The following is a 21030-nucleotide window of genomic DNA, read 5'->3' as shown; positions in this document are numbered from 1 at the left end:
CTTCATTATGAAAAAAAACCCACCCCTGAGGTCTTGGAATTGGCCAGCTCTAATATTTTTGAATTAGTAATGGATTACATGCATTAATTTAATTGTAGTCTAGAACACAGTAATTCTGCAAGGAAGTTTAGCATATATTAATTTTTACATTTGTTTTGAGCACGTTTTCCAGGAGAGAGGAATAATAAAACTGACATAATGAGCAAGTTCTGCCCTCTGTTTATATGCCTTAAGGGAAGCTGAAAATATCCAAACCAACGCATGACTGAAAAATTTATGCCTTCTCTCTCCATTAAGATGAATTCCATCTCAGCCCCTGAATTCCAACAAATACACCAGAATCACATCTGGTCAAGAAGCATTTCCCTGCTCTGAATGAGCCAAAAGGAAATTAAAAAAAAAAGCTCTAAGAAGGATTCAGTACACATCCAGGAAGGACCATGCAATCTTTCAACAATATTTTTACTATCATGCTACAACTAAACCAAGTTATTAATACAAACAGGAAAAAAAAAATTAAAAATATCACTGGTGGCAGAATATGAAAGATATGTAAATCAACCAAGGTCTTTTTCTTTGTTAGGGATGGGATTTTAAATGCTGTATCTCACAGATACGTAGAATTCAAGTTCAGAAAGCAGCATTACATTTCATCTAGCATCCACTTAGCTAAGTAACTTGCATTTGGCTTATGTGCCTTTTGGAAAAGTATCTAGTTTTGCAGTGAAAACAATCATTTTAGAAATCAAGCATTTAAGATTGTAAAAATGTGACTAACTTCATATTTAAGTCAGACTCGGTCCCATATGTACCTTACAGGGAATAAAAGAACCAAATACAAGGAAGAAATGTTTTCTTATATTCCCTTCCCAACAGGCCAAGACATCTATAAATCTTTTATAAATGACACTATAATACCGGTGATATTTTAGGTACTTGCTCCACTTCTTCTGTAGACTTTTAAATACTTGTAAAAGGAATGAGTCATTCTCATTTTAGTGAGCATTTATTTTAGTGGAAATGTGAACATCAAATGCTATGTCAGGTAAAAAAAGAAAAAAAATGGCTTTTAATTCCCTTATTATATCCTTGAATAAACTGTTATGGTTTTGTTCTACAGAGTCTGTACAGAGTGTGAATCAAGAAACGTACCCGTACAATGAGAATCCATTTGATCAGGGAGAGACCAAATCCACAGATTGCACCATACCTTCCAGCTATAGTATTTGTTATACAGAAGGATAAACAAAATCCAATCCAGTTGAAAATAAACGCCACTATAAAATAAAAGAAACAGTAGCTTCTGTTAATCTGTATAGCTAAGCAAACAGACTTAACAGTAATTTCACTTTTAAACTACTAAGAACATGCTTACACAGTCAGTTAATTCCCTTCCAGTAATTCAGGCTTTGAACCCAGACATTCCCCATGGTATAGTCACTTAATGACAAGGCAAATGGTAAACAGGCTGGAGCCTACTACTTTACACAAGAGAAAATTCCAACATAAAAGAAAATATTACACTGCAATAGACACCAGATTATACTGGACATGAAAAGTAAATTCACAAAAAGGACTAAAACATACAAGATTTGGATTAAAACAAAGAAGAAAAATCCTTGCTACACTTTTATAACCAAAAATATAGTTACATGCACACATACGTGCATGTATCAAGGCTGCATGTTCAGTTTTAGCCAATTTGGAGAGAACAGAATAAAAGTATCCACTCTTGCTCCATAAACTTAGTGTGGAAATGAAGGTATGTGGAGAAGCTGATGTTTCATGGGTCACTCTTAGATCTATATTCATATCTTCTCTTTTAGATCTATATTCACAAGACATAAGAAGCCTTGGAAGCTTTACACAGAAGTTTAAGAAATCAATGAACAAAAAGGACATTGAGTATAACTACCACTATTGCTTCAATTAACCCTTTCACACAACACCAAGTTCAGAAACTTAAAGTTTCCTATCTGCATATGTACTTGGCAATCAGCATCATCATCTGTATTGACTTCAGGTTGCATGCATTACATCAGAGTGTGAGAATTCACAATAAGGGGAATGGGCAAGCTTGGGAGTCAGTCAGGGCATCCAAAAAGAAAATCAACAAACAGAAGAGCTGGAGGAACTGGTAGAAGAAGGCAACTCAAGGAATTCTGGAGAGGACATGACAGTGGAAACTTGAAAACATTAGGAAACTCCACAGTAAACACAAGAATCACAGAAGAGGGAAAGAGGAATGGGAGAGGCAGAGGGGAACAAAACCCCTGCCCACAAATCCTTACTGATTAAAATCCCAAACCCCTGCCCTTAGCTACATAAAATTCAGACATTAAATTATCAGAGGAAAATAAGTCTGTCGCTTCAGTTAAAGTTCTTCCTCAACCAGGGACAGAAAATTGCACAATAGTTTTCATTAATTAAAGCATTTTGAAATACTATCTATAAAAAACTTCTATTTTTATACTGTAAAACTTTCTTACAATTCTTCCAATAATCCACATGAAGATGCAATGATATGCTCACAAATGCAAAATTAGTCTGTAAAACTGCAGCAGGATTCCATGAACTTTAAATAAACTGAAGTTCCAAGATAAGTTTTGGAAGGCTTCACATCAAAATAGTTATTCAGTACAAGTGAGAAAATATCTTGCATCGGTCAGAGACATGGTAACAGATGGTGGCAACAAGAAATCTTACTTTTATACAAATTACTCATTTTATACAAATTACTAATCTAAAAGGACCCAAAAAACCCACAATCGAAAAAACCACACAACTTTGAACAGATGCTGATCCAAACCAGAAACAAACAAAACCAATCCAATCCCCGCTGAAAAAAAACCCTAGAGAACAACATTGTGACTCTAACATTTACCTAGATTTCCAAGACACATTTACATTTTAGAGAGCCTAGATAAACTGCTTTGATTTCCCTACTTTAAGCAAACTCTCCAAACACACCATCTTTTAGCAGTAACAGATCTCAAAATCTCCTTATTCCAAGCATTCTCTGATCCTGTCTCAGTGTAGGAGCTCATGGGTCTTTCTCCCCACTACTCAAGCTACAGAGAGTGACTTGAATTATGGTTAGGTATGCCTAAACACAGGTATCTTAAAAAAGGACACAGGATTCACATGTTACTAATGGTCTATGAGGACTAGAGGAATTCTCAGAATATGTACAATTTTTATATATTTTTTTAATTGCCTCAACTAATTTGTAAATGCATTATAAAAATTAGAGATTTCTCCATCATAAATTCAGAAGGGGAGAAAATTAGATTTTATAATTGAAGAGAAGCACTGACAATTTTACCCTACTTTCAACTCAAACCAAAGGAATATTCAAAATAGAATCCACTGACACTGCATAAGTATTTGATGGATATTTAACATCAAGGTATTTGTCCAACTCTTGAAAGTAAAGGCATCAGCATGTTCCAGTCTTGTTCACAGTAAGGGATTTCTTCTCTCTAATCAGTCTGCTGTTCCATTAAGTTACATAAGCAGCTAATGCAAGCAGAGAAGACACAAACTTTATAAAAGTTGTAAACTATGCAAGTTCACGCATTCCAATAAAACTGAAGTACATACAGAAGAAAAATCTCATTATTTAAGTTTTTATCTGTAACCATTTGCTAGAAAAATCATACAGTGAGGACCTAATCAAAAATCTGTGTCTTCAGCAGCACAAGGAATGTGTTACTTCCACCTCTCTAAAACTCAGGCAATGCATTAGGGAGATTCTCCCAACACTGCCTTGGTGTTGCATCATTTTAACAAACTTAAGAAGGGCAACAATAATGTCTACACGTTTTCCATCTTTTCCATTACTCCTCTCTTACATCCCATGTCCTACTAGTATTTTGAAAATCATTCTTCTTGTCTCATTCTGGTTACAAAATATACTAGTTGCTTTCAGAAATGCATCTCCAGCTTCTGAACAGACTACAATTCCTTCCAATCGCTTTTCTCTACATCAAGATCAGCCTCATTTGCCTACCCGTGTATCTTTTTCCATCATGTGCATCCATATGTATCTTCTGTCAGCCATGCAAGCTCTGAGCTTTACACTGCATCTGCTAAGTGTTACTGCAGTTAATTCCTGTATAATTCCTGTCTCAACTTACTATTGCAATAAAAGTTGTTCATAATTCTCATACCTATGTTGCCGTAGAGAAGCCACAGCACAAGCTCTCCCATCAAGCTGAGGGATAAAACAGACCGGTGAGGGGAGTGACCAGTAAAAGGAATTATGTGCTAATTTCTCTCGAATTACCAACTTCTTTCTCAATCTACTAGAGACAACTAAGTTCCTTGCTATAACAAATGCTACCCTCCACTATTTTTCTAAATCCACTCAGTTTGTGAAACATAAATGACACTGCCCAGCTGTTCAAGAGACGACCTCATCCTTCATACCACACCAGATTCCATGACATTCCCACACAGACAATGTACCTGGCGTGACACTAATAACATGCTATCATAAGGAAAACCATTCCTAAATCTGAGGGAGAAAAATCTAGTGAGTTGCTGCAACCATATGATTCTAACTAAAAAAGAATTCTTAACTTCTGCTTGCCCATCTTCTTCACGCAGCCAGGTTCTGTGTGCACCCTGTAGATCTCCACTGCAAATCAAACCACTGTGCAACAAGAATTGTTTTCTATCCCCAAAGCAATTACATCCCTACTTGAGCCCAAATTTCAGCTACTGTCAACTTTCTTTAAATAAATTTCAGACATTTAGGTGAAACTCACACTGACTGCACTGTCATCATGATTCCAGTATCTACTTTTGATACTCTAGCACCATTCAGAGAAGTGGGACTGATATAAGCATGATTTTTGAATTTTGTAGCTCCTGAGGTGATGACAATAGGAGACAGCAAGTCTATATAAATGTAATTTACATAAAAAGAATATAAACATTTGCATTATCTCCTCATGACAACAAAACTCATAATGAAACACATAAGAAATTGGTTTTTTCGGCAAGAGAAGGGTTGAAGTAAAGGTCCTTTTTAATAAACAGTGTTGGTGATCCAACACAGAACCTACATTTATGCTGTATTTCTCCTTAAGGTTTTCAGTAAGATAATCCCAGCCAAAATACAAAGTACAGGACTTTTGAGTCGTACATACTGAAAAATATCAGATGAAATTATAATGACAAGTGTATTACACTGTGGTTTTTCCCCAGTTGCTCCAGCACTTCACCTGCTGATCTTTTTTACTTAGCCTTCCACAACTACACATTAGTCACCTGTTTTAAGTTTATATTCAGTATCATGAAAAGAAGCCAGTAAAACTGATCTGAAGCCTTATGTTCCAAATTTTAGCCATGGCTCAAGCCTGTAATAAGATTGGCAACTACATATACATAATGCATCTTATGCTCCGTTATAGCCTTTATTCTACAATTTGTTCGTTCATTTATTATTTTAATATATAGCAAACACCAAAGAGCTTAATGTTTTCTACCTGGTCTAGACTTACTAAGCATATACAATAATACATAATCCTCTCCAAATCTTCATGCACCATTAGGAATTGTTCTTCCCATTCCCATATACAATTTGTTCCATTCTTTAACTGGGATACATCTTTGCTCCATCCTGAAGGTTCAGTTACAGAGTGATGATGATCACTAAAAGTATTGGCTATCAGCTTCCACAGAAAAGAGACAATTTTATTTTTCCTAGCAGATAATGTTCAGAAACATTCCTTGGCAATTTATTCCTACTTTTTGTTGCTATGTTTTTCTTACTACCCAATTAGAAGCTTCCTCATTCCAATTGTTTTGTATTATACCTAAGGCAAAACACAAGTCAAATTGTTTCTACAGAAAGAAGTTAGGTGATTGTGTATGAAGGTAAGTCAACCCACCCATAATAACCAGAGAGAAATAAGAACTCAAAACACTTCCTCTATCTCTCAACATTAAAATTTTAATGAAGTGACTTCCCTTCAGATTCTCTTGCATGACTAAAGGAAACCTGGATAACATTAGTGATGTGGACACACAGAAGTCAGGCTTCCTAAAGTTACACAGAGGAAGCCTCCCATGGGAAATTCAACCATGCTTACCATACTGAGGAGTTTCAGGAAGCATACGCAAGGAGGTTGTGCTCACTCTGAGCTTGTGCCTTCCAACTTGGGCTCCCTTGAAATCCCAAAAGCAAGTATCTGAGCTTGTGTGCCGGTTATTGACTGTTTGATGCACTTAACAGTTTTGAAAACTGTATGAACACTAATTTACAAAACTTTGGTAGGGTTATTTTCAGTTCAATATAGTGTCTAGGACACCACGTACATTTACATTTCCCCATAAAACAATGTTTTATTGCTGTGAGTTGTATACAGTGCTTAAATTGCCTAGATGTTCAGAAAGAACAGGTCAGATTTCTGTATGAGAATTTAAGCTTTAGTTGTACTACTGAACACTTTTCTCCATTTTTTTTCCTCCTTATTAACCCATCTGTGAAGTCTGAATTCATTTTTCTTATGTTCTAGGGACAACTCTAAACTCCCTTACATGGTTTCAAAGGATCCAGATAAGCTCCACAACTCCTCTTGGGGCCCCCATAGGAAAAAGGTTGATTCTAAAGCATTCCTTAAACATAAAGGAAAACCATATAAGCCTTTTAATAATGTCCAAAAGGATCTCCTTCAGAGAACATACCAGTATGAGTTTATCAGACATAATTGAAAATACTTCCACTACAGGCAGATTAAGCATGGAAACCAAAACCTTTGTCCATTGACAGTTACTTGCTCTATCACAATTGCAGCTGTGTTCAAAATGGAATGGATACAGATCAGAAATTCCTCCCTTTTGTTGTGCATACAAAAAAAAAAAGCTCTGAGAAACTCAACTTCTAACTTTCTCTGGCATTCCATAAAATTTCTACTAAGCTGTATAAGTCAGAGCTGACTTAAAAATACAAAATAGAAAAAAATACATGAAGTGGTCTGATAGCAATTTTTTTTTTCCATTTTGCACTCGTAGCAAAATGAATATATTCACATATATACTCATTTCCCTTAAAACAAGAAGCTGACCAACACCAGCCCCAACTATTAGAGAGCAGATTCTTAGCTCACCAACATAATCACAGGCTAAGGGCAACACCAATTTCCTGAAACATGGTTTTACCACATATTAGAAATAAAATGGGTTGTTTTCCAAAGTTTTTCACCAAGTTTGTGGAACAAGCAAAAAAAAAATCCACCTCTTCATGCAAAGGATGTCACTTCTTTAGTGTGGTTTGTCTTATTCTGTTTAGTCCTGCTAAAGAGAAAAACGCTTCAGAGCTTAGATGGGAGACAGGTCTGTAACAGGCATGCACCGGGCTCCTAAACCAAAACCCTCCAAGAAACTGTCTCACCACTAGATGGCCTGGAGTTTGCAATTTTATGCAACGTGGGCAACCACCACTAGATGGTGGCTACATATCACCAAGTGACTGCAATATGCAGGTAAGCTCAGTAAAAAGTTTATTTTGCTACACTTCACCTGAATAAAATGAAATTAAAGAATGCTAACTAACTGCTATACTTAAAACAAAGCTATCTGCCCCTGCTTCCATCCCCAAGATCTTCTAAAGCTGTACTTGACAGTCGGGGAGGAGGTGGGAGAGCACATCTCGAACAAGCCATTTGTTCACTCTCCTTTCACCAGAGAACCATTCCTGATACAGTTCTCTCACATTTTACCTATCTGAGGGAATTTATTTGAGGCTTTCTGTGATCTGCCACCTCTACTTCCAGCATTTAAAGATATCCCACTCTGGGAAAAAAAACGCAAAAGATAGCCTTAGTGTAAATTTCATTTTAATTGCTGCTCTCTTAAATCTTCATACATCAACTTTCTGGAGACTTTTTTCTCCTTATTGGACAAATGTGAATACACAGCCCACTATATATAATATACCCTCATTATGTTAAGCTGATTTTTCATTTAATTCTCCAATTTCCTAAGAAAAACTTCTAAAACCTAACATTACAGTTCTATTATTATCCATAACTGTGTTTTTGTGAACTCCTCATACTATGAGCACAAACAGCAAGTAAAGTTTATAAATTTCCCTACGTAACCAGTATCCATAATAACCAACACATTCCAATTAAACACACACATAAATACCTTACAATGTGTAAGTACTCATTTTATGCATCTCCTTCATAGGTCAGCAAAGTCTGCAATAAAAAAGCCTCAGAATAATCATGAAAAATTATGATCCACAGAGTATTTTTGCCCAATGTGTAAGAAAACCGCTCTGTGCAGTCAGACTCAGCTAAATACCTATTTGAAGAGAAGGTTGCCAGTTTATCCAAGTAAATACTTTCATTCTTGAAGGTGGACACAAGGTTCTGGGAATGCAATTTTGGAGATCTGTGACTTAAAGGACTTAAGACATATTAAAGCCAACAATCCCCTTGGCCTCCAAGCGCAGTGCTAATGAAGGCCTGAACCAGAATTTAAAAGGAAGAACAAGTTCACACAATAAAGGATCTAAATAGATTAAATAAAAAAAGTTATGGAACAAAGAAAAGAGAGAGAAAAATAAGGCAAAAAAGAAAAATTAAGTCACACCTCCGTTTGCTCCCAAGAATATACCTTTTCTAGGCTCTAACTACAGAAAGAGCTCAGACTACAAAACTCACTATAAGCATCTTTACAGATTTGCTTTGTGAGGCAGACACGTCTATTTTTATCCCAGGATGCAAACACTGCATCATACACCAACCTTTTGTGAAAGCATTGTAACATGTGTCTGCAACAGTTAAAAAGATTGCAAAAAAGATTTCAGAAAAAAACAACTACTATGAAACCTAGGCTGAAAGACATAATGGAGACTTCAGTGAATAATCAATCAGCTTTAATCCTGATGAATTCGCAACAGAACAGATATATCCCCAACACCAAACTTCCATCCAGATTGCCAAACACATTTTTTTCAGACAGGGAAGAAACCCTCAGAAATTAGAAAAAAATAAGCAATTGATAAAACTAACACAGCTTCCTCATAAGAACAGGTTCTGGTTGCTAAATCTTAGCTTGATGCAGTACACAAGTTACAAGACATGCACAGTGTGCACACAGTACATGACGAAGGGATGTACAGCTACAGGAGGGCTGGTTGAAATCACAGGTTATCCAAAGACAATGCATTTTTATATGACAGTGGTTAGTTCAACCTGAAAATGAGTATGGTTGGATTTGTCCCAAAAATAACGCACGGCTGCCTAATTCACTACACTAACATCAGCAACTTTAATACAGCACATTGTCTCTCTCAAATTTTTTCTAGTTAAAAATCAATTGCCAGATTCCTGTCATCTGGCCTTTAATTCAAGTTGGTGGTCCAACTAGAAGATGATAGAATTTCCAGTGCTAGATCTTCAAGTATTTACTCTGATTTTGCTTTGTCCCCTTATCTGTGACAGATGCCACCAAAAAAAGGCAACATATTTGCTGTATCTGGAACAGGAAGTGTTTATATTGGTGCACAGGCAGAAAAATCTGTTCATTACAGTACATTAATGCAATTTATCACAGCTCTCTTTTATATTCCATAGGAAAAAGGTACAATTAAGATATACCTCAGGAGGTCTGGGATACAAGATAACTTACTGAAAAATGCCAACATGAAGATGCCATCATTGCCCACTCTAAGCTGATCTGCATCACTGAAATCATCCCGTGGTGGATACTCTTCTTCCTGGATTTACAGGTTAGTGATAATTTAGTGAAAAGTTTAGAATAACTATCTGTAGGATAAAGTATTAATCATGTTTCTAATGCTAGAAGAAAACTGACATTTCTGTAACATCTCCACATTAAGGAAGTTTTTTAAAAGTAATTTATAACTATAAAACAAGTCTTATTTGTTGCTTATATTGACAGAGCCCAAATTTTCTGTAAAAGTTTCTGTAGAAGATATGTACATACTGTCTATTCATCTTAAATGAAGAATTATTTCAGATTAGTACTTTGACAATAAAACCAACATACATTTCTTTTACTGTAACTATCTTGATATTTAGCCAAACTATTAAGTATTTTTTTGAAAAGCCATCACACAGTATGCTCTATACTTTTCCTGCTGGAAAGGTCTTCTAATGATTTCCTTAATATAAAATAAAAGTTATAGAATAAGGTTAGTATCTTAAAATCAAGTGCTGATGCAACAGCACTGCACTAACCAATTTTATAACCCACAGCAAAACATAAGCAAGGAAAAGAACACCTCCAGGGTCACTAGAGGGCGTGAGCACATTAAAAGTGTCTAAAAGGCTTCTAAACTCAAAAAAGCACAGCACTTGAAGTCAAACAAAGGCAAACAGAGACATCAGTCAAAACGATCCAAAGATTTCTCCCATTGCGTCAAAATGCTGGACCTTAAAATACTGAAAGTGAGAGTTGCTTTGTTTCTCAGCACTAGATTTTCAACAGAACTTGGCAGATATTGCATATGCAGTTCTATGCACAGGTGAAACATTCCTTCAGCCGTAGACTGGCAAGCACAAAAGTTTTCACAATGACAGCACTTCCTAAAGAGCCTGATGAAAAGTAAGACCAATTAAATGCCATTTTTATACTTAAATGAGTAACATCAAAGCTATGCAGGATGACCCAAGATAAATAATGCTGTCAGTAGCAGCAGTAAAATGGTCTAAACAGAAGCACAGGTAATATTCTTTTCCTAATTTTTCCTCCTATTATCATAATGTGTTGGAACTGACATAAGAAATTACCTATAAAAACAAATGAGATCAAAACAGATCAAGAGAAATTTACTTGGCTGTTTCACCTACAAGCACTTACTACAGAAATAATATTTATGACTTAAAGGGCATTCAACAAGCACAGCGATCTAAAGCTCTGTCATATGTTCCCCTTTGTCAATAGAGCAAAATAATTTACCAGGGTATGGCAATTAGGTTAAAAACTGCTGTAGCAACTCAGAGCAGGCAGCTTCACCCTCAGTAACACGGCCATGAAATTCCAGCTATGCTCTGTATTTCAGATTAATTAACCGAGACACTATCAGATAACTTACTTAAAAAACACTACTATTTACACAGACAATTCCAATGGAAGCACAAAAAGCCAGTTGAACAACAATCCTAAGGCACTGTAACTCAACTCCAAATAATTTTATGTGTTCCTAAATGGTCATCTTAAGTGACTAAGAAAGCATCAGTTTGTTTAGCTCAACTTTGCTTCAGCTACAAGACTGATGGAGAGGAAAGGAATGGGAGGGAAGGAAGGGCTGAAAAGGCATTTAAAAAAAAGAACTGCATTTGAATGTGTTTATCTCTGAAATGCATGCCATAAAACTTCCTTTTTCAAGTCAGGATAAAAAAATTGTTTTCAATTTTAATTTCACAAGGTCTACAAAACCCCATACATAATAACTTTGTACTTTTTAAAAACTGTCTGCTAACTACTGTACTGCATACTGGCATTTCTGAAACAATTAGTGAATTATTCTCCAAGTAAAAGTTGCCTCAGAAAAAATAAAATTTTGCTCAATGACAGTAACAAATTTAGCAGAGGCTTCTCTGAGGCTTACACATGTGAGAAACAGAGGTCAATAAATACAGCTCAGGAACATGAGAGCAGATATTTCCATATTGTCGTATTAAGTGTGAACAAGTATTAATTTATCACACTCCATGTCAAAAAGGAAGATGAAACTGAGTTCTCTTTACTGTCTCCAAAAACCAGCATACAAAAACTGAGTATTTAAGAAATTAAATACTTAGAATACTAAGAAATTAAATCAGCCTATATCCACATCATTTAGGATTATGAGGTTTTATGAGGATTCCTGCAGACAGAAAACACTAACTGACCACTGTTAAGGAAGATGGATACCATTCCTTGCTTTCTAAATAAGCTGACATCTGTAGGAACAGAAAATTTACTGCTCCTATGACCAGAGAAACATCTGAACAGCAAATTATATCATCAACATAAATGGCACGTCACACAGAGTAGTTTCTCTAAACAAAAGAACATCAAATGGTACACAGTATCTATTGAAGTTGAATATATTAAATCCCCATAAACTAAAGTGTTCTCTGTAGTATTCTGCAAGAGGAGGACTGGTTTTTGTCCTCAATGTTTTTTTAGTTTTTTTTCAAACTGAAATCTAGTATGGCCTATAGGGAGACAATCACCTTAATTAAATAAAGAACGACTAAACTGATATAACTCTTCCCAATGCAGTGGTTACAGAGAAACTTCTGAGGAAAGGGTTAATTACTTAATAAACCCCATAAATTATACCTTCAGGATACAAACCAATAGGGAGAAATTAATAGTTGGGGGGAAAAGGTACAATTAAACCCCAGAAGCATTTGTTTCCCAGCAGGAAAATTCATAGCAAAGTCTAAACTAGAGAGAACTATACCATACCTCTGGACGACTGAGGAATATTTCATCAAACAGACTCCTAGATTCCCTAAACTGGGCGTGCTAAGCATGTAAAAACAGAAAAACATAAGACAAATGCAACTGAAAAGCATTAAGTAAAAGCCATTCATTGCAACATACAAACAAAGTCATTAAACTGTTAGCAGTATTTTTGTCCATTTAAATTGCCCTTTCAAAACTGACCTTGAGAATTTGAAAAGAAAAAGGCAGGATAACTAATGCTATCACTACTGATGACACAGGGGTAGTATAATTTCTTTGATAAAATGAGATATCTGGGAGCATTTGAAAGGAATACACGTCTATACATAATTTATTCCTTTAAGATGAGCAACACAAAGAATTATAAAATTATTGAAAGTTTCAGTAAATGTTGAATTTAAATTGTTCTTATTATCTGTTAACACAGGGCCTATGATGAAGTATTTAATATGACCACATTATGACCACTTTTAAAGTGGCCTACATGATTTGGGGGAAAAAATATGAAAGCTGCATAAGTGTGCTGCCTTTCCATGTCATTTTCCTCTCTTTTGCTTAATGAGTAGATTTGGACATTCACTGTACACTTTGGAGTATACCATGAAAATTATCACCTTCACACATCACTCAAAGTAACATAAGAACATTTAACTTTTTCCAATTGTTCACATTATTGCAGTAAAGAGGCAATATATCCTCGTCTACCAGGAAGAAACCAGAAGTTTAGAACACAGCAGAGTTCACATTTGTAAGAGCGCTAACTTCATAAGGCTGAAAATAAAAACTGAAAAATCTGCATGTTACATCATTTATCTATGTTTTGCACACTGTAACATGCAGGTCAGATAATGTCTGCAGCTGTCACTTGTGAAAATGAGAAAATAATTGAACTTTGCACTACTGTTACATAATTAAGTTACTTATATGCTCTTCCATAAGTATTCAGACATAAACCCTTCCCCTAAAGACGGCAAACCACCACTCAAACTGTAACAAGAGCCTTCTTTCTTATTCCAGCCATCTGCCACATTAAGACAGCCTTATTACACAGTCTTAGTCTATCTCAGTGTAAGTCCAGAGGTATTAAATAAGGTAGAGACTTTGTGGCAGCATCACATGGTAAGATAATTAAAACAGCAGAAATTAAAACTGCACTGGCACACAGTTTTAATATCATCTACAAAACTGAAACTCAGCTTCAGCATTTCTTACTTTTTCCCCAAATCCCAACTTCGCAACCTTAATGCTGTTTCTCTAATACAGCTTGTGCGTGTGCACACATTTGCTTAAAAAAAAAAAAAAGAAAAAAAAACAGAAGCAAACTGAGCAGAATTACTGTTAAACTTGAGCTCTTCAGCAGTCAGCAAGAATTTGACTTTCAGATACATTTCTGAAACTAACTTAGTACTGCCATAAGTCTAGAATCTTTTAGCCAATCTCTGCTTTGGGGGAATGATAGTGTGCTCCTACTGATTTTTCATGAGTGAAATTCTTGTGGTGTCAGCATGTAGTTCTTGAATTTCAGGCTCTCCTGTATGTTCTAGCAAAGCAGACTGTGAAAAAGTTTATATCTCACTTCATCACTGTATCCAACTCTCTTGCCTCTTACCTCCAGATTCCTTTTCCCTCCCTGGTCTTCTTTTCTCTCACACCAGCTTCAGCTCCTTTCCCAGTACTACATTTTTTCCCCACTTGGGTTCCTTTCTCCACCAGTCTCAATTAATCCATTTCCCTTCTGTTTCTCATTTAAGTCTTTCTACTCTCTCCATACCATAGTCCTCCATTCATCCTTGCCTTTTCTTATTTTTGACTTAGACCCATCCTTTCTGAACCCTGCTAGAGCCAGTTACCTCCCTGTTCAATCAAAATCAGACTTCTCTTCCCACAACATGTAAGGTTCAGCCACTGTCCTTCTTCCCTCCACCCACCACTGAAGAGAGCTGAATCTAGTGGCTTTCCCCTTCCCTTCTAACTGAAGGCTAAGAATAATAAAACTGCTTCAGGGCACACCAGAAATTGCTATTTCTCAGGTCCAACGTTTTCACCAAAAGCAGCCAAGAGCAGCCATAAGATGTATCTACTTTTAGTTCTGTAATTCTACTCTGATACAGAACAATTGCGGATGTTCTCTGGGAACAGCACATCTGAAGCCCCATCCCCTTCAGAGCTTTGAGCAGCCTAAACTTTTTCATGCAAGACCATCTCCATGCATTTACAAAATCTGAAGCTGTATGTATCAACTGAGGAAACTCATTTTTTCAAAAATTTGTGGTTTGACCAAAACCAGGCAGACTGTTTGAGGAAGGACAAAAGATGTTTCTGTCACCGTGACCTGAACTTGTAAGAAAGAGTAAATAAAAGTTTAAAATGACAGGACAAAAAAATACTTGTTCTGTTTTGGGGCTTTGTTTGTTTGTTTCACTTAGCTTTACTCTGGAAATTGGCTGAACCTCAGGCTGAGTTGTCAAGGGAGATTGCTTGTATGGCTGAAATTGGTGCTTCAGAGAGTTCTAGGTGTAAGAACAAGAACCTGGCGAGAGCTGCGCATCCTGTCTCAGTGTCACAGGTACTCTAAAAGTTAGGGTTTGGGCTGTTAATTCCCCAAATATGTAACTTTACAATAAGGGTTTCATTCAGACCAGTATTACAGCAAAAGTTTTATTTATGTGACAAGCAGTAAGAACAGACTACAAAGAATCCATGCTCCAGTTAGAGCAGATAAAATGTGACAATGGAGATCATCCCCTCACTGCCAAAACTTGGCAAGTCCTCCGTGGTTTCCTACCAAATTCAGTCAAAAGGATTTGTGTGACACCATCACTGGTGATGCTACACAAACCCACTTTAACATTAGCTGTGCATACCTGCAAGTGGGTGCTGTGCACAGCCAGCACTGTGCAGCAGTCAAGGAAGGACCTGCCTCCTGCTGGGTGAGTAAAGGTGTTTTCCCAGTCACAAGCACACCACAGCCAGTAAGATTGGAAATGCATATCAAATGTAATCACATTTGATCTCAAGGAGGAGATTTTTAATGAAAGCACTGAAAGCCATTTTTGAGTATAGTATATTATGGTCAATACTACCAAGTAGCAGAATTTCCACATTCCAAAACTTCAGAGAAAAAAAGAAACTTGCTTACAAAACTAACATTTACCACTAACTGCAAATACTATTTTGAAGACTGTATTCTTCATAAGGTTAATTCTTACAAAACTAGAAACACTGAATATACACCTATTAATTGTTTACCACAACTCATGTAGGGGCTTTTTTAAGTACTTGGAACATTACTTTGAACTTCAGTATTTAAGTTTCCATAGATCACACAACAGGAACCTTTCCTTTTAAAAGTTATCTACACGATTTGGGGTCATGACCCTTGCAGACTGTTGAAATTCTCCCTTCCTCTCAAAAGGTCTTTGGTAATTCTTTTGGTTTTACCATCCAAAACAGTTCACATTAATGATAACTCTACAGAATAACATTAGTATGGGATACCTAATTAAAAGTTGATAAAATACTGGATAAACTATTAAAACAAGGCAAAATTTGGCTTTTAAAGCTGTTTGGACAGCCATGTCTTTCAAAAGACTAAATATGATGTTCTTTTTATAGTATTAACAACTAGCTTACACTATCTATATAAACCTAAACATCCAAAATATTTCATCCAAAATCATCAGCCCACCATTATAATAGTAGTGGGTCATAATACAGGCCCAATTGTTATAAATAATTAGCCTAACACATTTCACAAAACTGAAATACAGCAGAACTGTATCACTTACTCGCTGGGCAACTTCAGCTGCAGCAGCTGCCATGGCTGCAGCTTTGGCCTTCTCTGCTTCATCGTACGTGGGAAGAGAGGTAGCTACACTGTATGGAGGTGGTACAGGATAAAACTCATTGTGTGTGTCTGTTCAAAATAAAGAGGTTATTTATTTTTAAACCAAAAAGACACCAAGAGTTTTAACTTTCACATACACATAAGCATTTACCTTTAAAGTATATTTTTTACAGAGGCTGAAACTGAGGATATTTGCATTTTAAGCTCTTAAAAGTATTTATAAAGAAAAACTTTTAATAGCTTGATGTTACTTAGAGCTGCTACCCAAGGCAGAAGCCTTAACATAGATTATGGCAAGGAGCCAACAAATTTATGAAGACAAAAATCATATTTTAGTTAAGTTATATCCCCAGGCACTCCTACCAAATGCTTTTTAACCAATCATACAAAAGACATACACACAAATTTTTTTTTTTTTTTAAGCTTTCAAATATCAGTATCAATCTGTTACTTCAGTCTGGTAATAGCCATGCTGTATTCTTATCAGTGTGGCCTTGTTGCCAACTGCAGCTGCTCTCTGAAAATCAGTTTTTCCAAGATTTCAATTTCAACACATTCTTTCAAAATTGTTCCTTCCATCAAAACGGACTACAGACTTCATTCTTTTGTGTTGTAACAGCAAGACATCACCATATAGAATTATTAACAATATTAATTAAAAGTACTTAAAATATGCCTTGAGCTTCCTCCTACAGCCAGCAGTAGCTCGTTAAAAGGCTGTGTACGTGGTAAAGATTTGTCAGCACAGGTCACATGGTCAACAGATTTGTCAGCACACCAACACAAGGATGTTATATATAGGGATAATTCCACACAGCTATGTATTATACTTGGCAACACTGTCTCAAAGAACAGGGACAGGAAACTGTTCTTTTAACAAACATTAAAAAAAAATAGGTTGGCAGTTACTCCTAAAATATTTATTTGGCACATAGGAGATACAAATCCATGCACCTTTATTTAAACAGGAACTTCAGTGTTGCCTGCTGTTAAGTCTCCCATATCACCAAAAAAAGTCACAATCCCTAAGAAAGGGAGCAGCGAATAAATGGATAAAGAGACCCATTACGCATTTTTCATGAGAAGTTTTATCAAGACCCTTTAAAGCAAAATTAACCTTTTCATGGCAATGTTTTCACCAAACCATGTCACACACTAAGGAAGTCTGAAGAGTTTTTTATAAAGAGGCAATGAGAATTGCAAATGAGGTCTAATAATGGAGCACTACTCAAAGATGTAGATTAAATGTGGAAATGAACTATAAGCAGACTTAAATAAAACCTATTAAACTAATTAATGAACATCCATTTAGTCTAGCAATTTGAAACAATCAGTGTAATTTAGAAGCGTGCTTCTTCTGCACAAACCAAAGGGCTGCACATCAAAGGACAGCCTTTTACCGCAACTGTGTGTATGGGAAAAAAAATACACGGCAGCATCAGACCACTTTGAACCAAGGGCTGATTCATACACGCTCATCCCTGACAAGCTGCTATTTGAGAAAAATACCTGAGGTTGCAGCAGCTTCCACAGCTATGCTACAGTAAGGAGGAGGGGAAGTATCTGCCTCAGGTGAGGCTGCTGTCTGTGGAGGCTGCGGAGTCTCTGCAGATGTCGAAGGCTGCTCAGCTGCCGAAGACTCTGGGGGGTCATCCTCATTGTGAAGCTTAGGAGAAAAACACACACATTTCAGAGGCACTCAGGGAATACTTCCCATGACAACCTAATACTTGCAGAGACATGTTCAAAGAGAGACAAGATTACTCTCGTCAAAACAAATTATTTACAAAACAGCATGTGACCACTTCAAGTAGTCCAGCTAAATTCTTTTAAGCAATCAGCTAAAGATTATCTTAACTGCCTTGCATTTTTTTCCCCTCAGGAATGGTTTTCTTCTCAGTGATTTTGAGGGAGTTCTCAAAATCTGGAGTTTTCCATGATTCATGGAGTTTTACTGTAAGGCAAAATACTATTATATGAATATTTTAATACCATTATATTTTTGATCTTATGTACAGTCATAAAATGTATTAACCTATTTTAAAACACATCATGTGAGAAATATTATTGTTTATTGTATTTATCTAGAAGAAAAAGAATTAAGACACATTTCTACTTCTGTAACTGGGACTTTCATTCTCTTGCACCTTGTCAAAGAGCTAATTCCAAGGCTTCTCAAAATATTCTGCTCTTCTTTATACTCTGGAAACAATCTTTTCCCTACAAAACTTCAAGTTGCTGGTTTGGTTTTTTTCTTGATTAAGATGCAGTTTTAAAAAGACATATCCAGTAAAGCATATACAGAAATAAGAATTTGGGTAAGGAAGAATGTTGACTAAAACTGTGGAATTCAGAACCAGTACCTAATATCTTCTCTTAGAGAAGACATTTTTGATTATTTTAGCTAACTTGACAGTTCTTAGAATGTATCAAGCTTTCAAAAAGAACGAGTACAAGAATTAAAAAGTGCTAGTTCCCAGCAGTGTGAACTCCAAGATAAGATGCCTAGAAGGCAACAACTGAAGCACCACATGTAAAACCCAGACCAAAAAATAAGACTAACTTAAACATATCTAAAAGAATTCTATAACCTCAAATTGGTACTTTTTGGAAAAACCCTAGAGCAAAATATTATTTCAGTAACAAATTTTAAGAATATTATTTCCTATTAGGCAAAGTACAATCAATTACTGGAAAAAGTGCCTTCTGAGAAGAACGCTAAATTTCTTATTAAGCAGTGTAACACTCACACCAAAATTGTTTTAATATGCAGATTATATCAAAGTTGACAGAATGGTTGAGGTTGAAAGGGAGTTCTGAGCCCATCTAGTTCAACCTCTCTGCTCAAGGAGAAGCACCTACAGCTGGATGTATGAGACCACACCCAAACACCTTTTGAGTATCCTCAAGGATAGAGACTACACGGGCTATGTGGAAAACCTGTTTCAGTGCTCAGTCACCTTCACACTACTGAAAATAAGGAAAAAAAAATGTTTCTTGATGCTCAGAGGTCACCTTCAATAGAAATGATAGGTGTTTATGAGGGTTTCTGGGTCCTGAGCAATCAGGTCATTTAATGCCTAAACAGTGATCCAGAAGTAGCAGTAATATGGAGAAATAATTTTAGCCATTTCAAGTAGTTAAAGTCAAAGAAAACAAAAGCGCTTCAAAATAACCTAATACATTCTGGGATACAGAAGGCAAGTGAGAATACAAACCACTCAGCTCTAAAAAAGTTTATCAGATCAGAAAAGCAAGCTGAGAGATACAAATATTATGGTTCTAAATTAAGTACAATAATTCACAAGAAAAATCTAGTACTACAATGGATATAGCTAAAATAAGCCCATTATTAAATAAAACTAATTTTATTAACTAAGGTATAAAGAACAAAACACTACTGGCATGATTCTTACACTAATGGCCAGTACACTCACCCTCATTTGGGATGTGTGTGTAGTTCTGACTACCCCACCAAAACAACCTGCTCTTTGGGCAGGGGAAAAACTAAAGCAAACTTAAATAGATTTCTGTTACTTCCATTCTTCCTCTCCTGCCCTCCTCCTCCTCAATCACCACAACTTTTTTTCCCTATCACACCACAGTAAATGGTGTCACTGATCTGAAGATACAGAGACCCACAAGCATGTCATTGGTCAAGGAGCATATTACTCCTAAACAAAAGCAAACAAACAAACAACAAAAAACTTCCCCATTCCCAAGGAATTCAATTTTACATCTTCAACATGGTCTCTTGAAAGCTGTTTGACTCCAAATTACCTGTAATATACTAACTAACTAGTGGAGTGATTTATTAGATGATGGAGTTAACATGAAGATCAGATACGAACATGTACATGAGACTTCTTGCCTTCAAAGACAAAGTTAATGAGTCGTTCAATGGTTATACCAACTGCAATTAGGAAACGGAAAAATTCCATCCTAAGGGTTCCAAAAAATTGAGACCTGTTAAACCCTTTAGTGCCACTCAAAGTGCTTTCATTTTGTAAGACTTATATTTAGGAACCAAGTATTTCTGTTTATCCTCGCTTCTATTATAGAGGCCTTTCAGAAATTCTGAAAAGCACCAAAGGTTATCCTAATGCAGCAACTTAAAGAAAAATCTTCACCTGTGGTGGTAGTGGCTGGTAACATTTACCCCTTTTATTTAAAAAAAAATCCCAAAACAAAAAAACCAAACCAAACCAACCAACAAACAAACCAAAAACCCACACACACAAAAACCCCAAAACTAAAAAACCCACAATAATTGGATTAAGTAGCTTGAGTGTTTACAGATAGAATAATAAACACAAGTTGTTCCATGAACACAAACTAGCTTTGGTTAGCACCTGCTCAAGTGTCCTGTATGCTACTCTCTCTCCTCAAGGCAGTAACTAAGCAGCTTTCAGAGAACTACTTTGCTGGGTTAAAAAAAAAACAAAACAAAACAAAACAAAGCCCCTCAACTGCAGCAGAACCTGCCCCAGTAAACTGGAAATTTTACCCACACCAGCAGGGCAGACAGCAGTGCTTGTAACATTTTTGTCTTGTAGCAACTCTGCCTTTTTTTCACAGAGCACTGACTCTCCTCTCTGGAGTCAACAGGAATCTGACTACCTTTGAGCCTCCCCCTTCACGTTTAATTTTGGCTTCTTCTGGTAGTAAATTTAGAACTTATTTCTGGAGACAGGGATAAAGAGGCCTGACACTCTTCATAGGCTTCATTGCCATAGAAA

The 21030-nt window shown here is 36.2% G+C and overlaps 1 protein-coding gene across 2 annotated transcripts in view; it reads right to left on the bottom strand.

Annotated features, from left to right (window-relative positions):
- NDFIP2 (Nedd4 family interacting protein 2) overlaps positions 1–21030 on the bottom strand; it is a 44904-nt gene that overhangs the window by 8811 nt on the left and 15063 nt on the right. Inside the window, exons 2-6 of one of the 2 annotated variants that reach the window (XM_066176341.1) lie at positions 17801–17957; positions 16233–16360; positions 12445–12504; positions 9652–9739; positions 1153–1277 (exon numbers count right to left, since the gene is read on the bottom strand). In XM_066176341.1, coding sequence (XP_066032438.1) covers positions 1153–1277; positions 9652–9739; positions 12445–12504; positions 16233–16360; positions 17801–17957 — 558 coding nt within the window. The remainder of the gene's footprint in view (positions 1–1152; positions 1278–9651; positions 9740–12444; positions 12505–16232; positions 16361–17800; positions 17958–21030) is intronic. The other variant, XM_066176342.1, reaches the window with a different exon arrangement.

Source organism: Chamaea fasciata, unplaced genomic scaffold (assembly GCF_029207755.1).
Source record: "Chamaea fasciata isolate MVZ Bird 193981 ecotype frontalis unplaced genomic scaffold, bChaFas1.0.hap1 SCAF_2, whole genome shotgun sequence".
NCBI lineage: Eukaryota > Metazoa > Chordata > Aves > Passeriformes > Sylviidae > Chamaea > Chamaea fasciata.
Note: the sequence above shows the minus strand (reverse complement) of the source record. Positions and strands in the feature narration are given on the sequence as shown.